Source organism: Ipomoea triloba, chromosome 13, assembly GCF_003576645.1.
Source record: "Ipomoea triloba cultivar NCNSP0323 chromosome 13, ASM357664v1".
Classification (NCBI taxonomy): Eukaryota; Viridiplantae; Streptophyta; class Magnoliopsida; order Solanales; family Convolvulaceae; genus Ipomoea; species Ipomoea triloba.
The window spans coordinates 21,951,386-21,956,183 of NC_044928.1; the positions used below are offsets into that span (position 1 = coordinate 21,951,386).

Sequence of the window (4,798 nt, forward strand, 5' to 3'; positions counted from 1 at the left end):
GGGTTTTTTTTTTTTTTGGGGGGGGGGGGGGAGGTGAGACCAGGCTAGGGGTTGAAGCTGACCTTCAAATTCAACATCTTGAACAGCTTCTCTGAAAGTAAAAGACAGGATTGATGCCACCCTAAGTGTTTCTTGAATCACCCTTGAAGTTAAAGGCATCTTCTTGGTATCTTCCCAACACAGAACCTGCCCCTCTTTGCCTTTCAATATGGCCTCTTGCTCTTCCTATAAAGCCACCAATCCACCATCCCATTAATTAATTAAATCCCAACTTAATCAACCAATAATAACATCAACACCCAAAAAAGAAAGAAAATAATATTTTATTTTTCTGCAATGGAAGAAATTCTTACTGTGACAGCTTGCAGGACAGAGGGATTCTCAGCTAAGTACTTGAGGATCCAAGTAAGAACACTGGCTGTGGTGTCCCGGGCCGCGAAAATCACGCCAATTATGTTGTCTGCGATTTGTTCGTCGCTGAGGCCTCCGTTGTCGCCCATGAATGATCCGACCAAGTCGTTGGGGCTGTCGTTCTTCATCGTACCCCTCCGAATTGACAGGATTTCCCCCAAGATTTGAGCCAGTTCCTTCCTGGCTTTCATGGCTTTGTGGAAGAGCGTTCCCGGGATGTTAACTGGCATCGAATTGTAGCCCTTCTCCAGGGTATAGTAGCACCTCTTCAGATCCTCCCTGTATAGAACCTCGTCCTTTCCGAATATAGAAAGCAATGCCACATTGAAAGTGTACTGCAACAACCATGGGAAACAAACACAAAATTGGTCAGACAACGAAAAACAGGGGATTGTTCTGTCCTATGTTTCTGCTAGACGGAGGCCCAAATGGTCAAATCCAACACTATGTGGTCAGGGATTGTTGAGCAGAGGCACGAAAGGCTAAATTTCTATTGGGCGAAGGAAACAAACAAAAATTGGTCAGACATTGAAAAACAAGGGATTATGTTGTCCTATGTTTCTGTTGGGCGGAGACAGGTGAAAGGCCAAATTCAGCACCTGGTACTTAGGGATTGTTAGGTCAAATTCGATGTTTTGGTTGGACGGAGTCTGAATGGCTAAATCCAGCACCAGACGGTTAGGGATTTTTAGGCCGAGACTGAAAGGTCAAATTCAGCACCTTTTCTCTCGAAAATGTGAGGGTATAAGGAATAAAGTTAAGTTTTCTAGCAACAGGTAGCTAGAGAGATTGTCGTGCAGGGGTCTGAAAGGCCAAATCCAGAACCTAACAGTTTCAAGTCCTTACCGTCTTCATTTCTTGGAAAGTGTTGATTAGCCTGCCTTCCCAGGACTGAACCGTGTGTTTGGCGATGGAATCAATATCCTGGACGGTGTTCCTGATGGCTTCCGGCATGAATGCTCTGAGAACCAACTTCCTGAGCTTCAAATGGTAGTCTCCCTGGTGAAAGAAAATGGCCTGTTTCCCCAGCATCCTCTCTTTGCTAGCCGGGAATGTGGGCTTAAAGAGATGAGCTTTCGACACCAAAACCACCTTCGCCGCCTCGGGGCTCGAAATCATCACACAATGGCACCCCAATATATGAGTCTTGAATATAGACCCATACCTGCCAAAAAACAAACAACAATGAACTAATGATCACACCAAAAATCACAAAAACAGTAAAAACAACAAGAAAGTTTAATTTTCACTAACTTCTTGACTTTTGAGGCGAAGAAAACATTGGGGTTTTGAGAGTAAAGTTGGAATGTTTCTCCAATGTATGGCCAGCCAAGAGTGCCTGGTGGGAGACCCAATTTCTTGCTGCCAAAACAGAAGCATTTTTTCAACAAGAAAATGGAGGCCAATGTCAATAGCATGACCATAATAAACTCCATGATAGATTAAAATACCCAACTAAAAAGGTACCCAAATGCGGTATGATAAAACAACAAAATGGTTTAATTTATTGTGAGTGAAGAAAAGGGAGATGAGAGAGGGATATATATAGGTAGAGGAGGCGAAGAAGAATGGGGCCTTTGGATACAGCTCTATCATACACGCGGAATCTCTATCCAGCTCACGTTCTTTAATTTGTTGAGTTAAAGTTCAAATTTGGTTAAAAATTACATTTTGTCTTTTTTTCACTATATGTTACATTGTTACATGCATGAATCTCCCATTTATTGCCTAGTAATCACACTTACATTATATTAGCCACCTGTCCACACCGCTTACCAATTTATTATAGTTCATCTTATCTATATCATAATCTCACCGTTATTACGTATTATATTACCGTCCCTAGATAATTGACTCTGCTTTTTGAAAATTGAAATGAATTATTTTGTAATATAGAAAAATAAAAATAAAAAAAGAATTGTTCGAGCTAGCAATATAGTGAATGATTTTTTTATTAGTTTTCTTTTAATTTTTTTTAAATAGAACTTATATTCAAGTGGAGTTTGTTTATCAATTTTTCCAACTTCATTCCACTGAAAGATGGAAAAAATGTTTTCTAAATAGAAAACTAAGTGGAAAACATGTTTTCTAAATAGAAAACTAGTAAACATTTTGAAGTAGTAAGATAAATTTATTTTTGTGATAAGGGTAAAAAAAATGCTTCTAAAGTAATAAAGTCGGACATTTTTAAAATAATTGTCATCAGATAATTAAGTCGGACATTTAAAAAAAATGCTCCTAAAGTACTTTTAAAAAAATGTAATTAAGCCATCAGATTCAAAAAAGTTTTAGATAAACCTCTGAACTCAAAAAAAAAAAAAATAAAACAAAAAAAAAAATAAATTGGCCCCTAAAGTAAATTTCATGTAATATGCCTTATCATCTCTTTTATACATCTCAAATATAATAATAATAATAATAATAATAATAATAATAATAATAATAATAATAATTATTATTATTATTATTATTATTATTATTATTATTATTGTTAAATTGGCACATAAGTCTTGAGTAGTATAAAATGTCTATTATATTAAAGTTGTGTATCTAAAATAAACAATCCACATAAGTTGCCACACCATCAAATTTAAGGGTCAGTTAGAGCATCTCCACTTAAATCAAGCAGATGGTAGAACTTATTTCAGTTTGTCAATCAGATTCTGGAGTGGATACTTTGGCTGCATTACATACCACTGAGTTTCTAAACAGTCTGACATGTTCAGGTATTCTAAATCATTCTCTCACGTTGCAAGTTGGCTCTCTAGTTATGTTGTTACGGAATATTGATTACACTCTGGGTTTGTGCAATGGTATGAGATCGATTGGTCGTTACTAAATTAGGAGATCATGTTATTGAAGCCAAGGTGATGACAGACAGTAGTATGTGTCTTCGAGTTTTGATTCCAAGATTGTCATTAACACCTTCAGATCCTAGATTGCCGTTTAAATTTCAAAGACGCAATTCCCTTTAATGTTGTCTTATGCTGTGACAATAAATAAGAGTCAAGGACAAATTCTTACAAATGTTGGGCTACTTTTGAAAAAACCGATTTTTGTCCATGGACAGTTGTACGTACCTTTATCTAGAGTTAACAATCCAAAAGGCCTTCAAGGTTTTATTATAGGTGATAATGGGCAGTACTCTGCTTCAACTATAAATGTGGTGTATCAAGAGGTTTTCAAAAATTTATAGTTTAATTGTTAGTTCAATGAAAGTGTGTAACATTTTTCTAAATGCAGTATTGTTTTAAAGTATTTGGCAACACATATTTTGTTATTAAGTAATTATGATTTTTTTGGGGAGGTATATTCCGAAATCAATTTTTATTAGCATAATAGCGTTATTTTCATCCCGTGCATCGCACGGGTGCCAATCTAGTGAAGATTAAAGAGGAGAAAAGGGAAAAATATGGTTGGAAGGGAGAAAATATTATTGTCCGAAGACAAAGTTATTTCAGGAGGAAGTGAGGAGATTGTCAAGTGCCACGCACCACTAACCTGGCTTGTGGCGTGTGTATGTGTGTGTGTCCATAAACCATGCCCTAGGTTGAGAAAGTAGCTATGAACAGATACTACATTGTAACCGAGTCAGTAGAACTATATATATATATATATATATATATATATATATATATATCAATTGTTTGTTAAATTCTTTAAAAAAATTTAATATTTTTTAAATTTAAATTTAAATTTTATTTTTTTATTTTGATTTTAATTTAAAAAATTAATTTTATAAATTGTTATTATATTTAGTATTTAAAATTTTGTATGTTACGAAATATTAATTTGTTCGATAGATGATTTCAAATACAAACTTTAATTTATAAAATTATATTTTGATTAGTTAATGAAATTATATTTTACAATTCAAAGAATTTTTTATTTAAAATTATAATTATAATTATAAAGTTGAAATAAAAAAAAGTGAATAAAAGAATAGATGATGTGTATGGGTTTGAATAAGTAGGGCCCACAAAAAAGGGAGAAAAGAGGAGAAGGGAGTTGGTGAGTTCAAGGGTTTATTTTGAATTGTTTTTAGTTTAATGGCGTAATTGCATTTTACTAAAAATTTGAGGCGTATTTGATTACAACTCTCCTTTTTATCTTTTTTTTTTTTGTTTGTTTGTTTCAAATTAGCACACTTTTGGAAAATCATGAGAAAATGGAAAACAACAAGAAAAAAATGGAGGATTAAAAAGATGGAAAATGAAAAATTTTCCTTTCCACTGATAAGATCCATTATTTTCCACCTTAAGTCTTCTTAACAATTAAATTTATAAAATATATATTGGACCATACTACATGTTCTTACATTTACGCATCACAAATAACTACTTCGTAATATGACAATTCTATGTTTGATTAGTTATTGCATGTCTAA

The 4,798-nt window shown here is 34.1% G+C and overlaps 1 protein-coding gene across 1 annotated transcript in view; it reads right to left on the bottom strand.

The window, feature by feature from the left end:
- Positions 1–1,910, bottom strand: part of LOC116002648 (abscisic acid 8'-hydroxylase CYP707A2-like) — a 3,735-nt gene extending 1,825 nt beyond the window's left edge. The window contains exons 1-4 of the mRNA XM_031242813.1: positions 1,666–1,910; positions 1,258–1,576; positions 354–746; positions 63–225 (exon numbers count right to left, since the gene is read on the bottom strand). Of these exons, the coding sequence (XP_031098673.1) occupies positions 63–225; positions 354–746; positions 1,258–1,576; positions 1,666–1,847 (1,057 nt within the window). The 5' untranslated portion in view covers positions 1,848–1,910. The remainder of the gene's footprint in view (positions 1–62; positions 226–353; positions 747–1,257; positions 1,577–1,665) is intronic.
- Between the last annotated feature and the right edge of the window lie 2,888 nt (positions 1,911–4,798).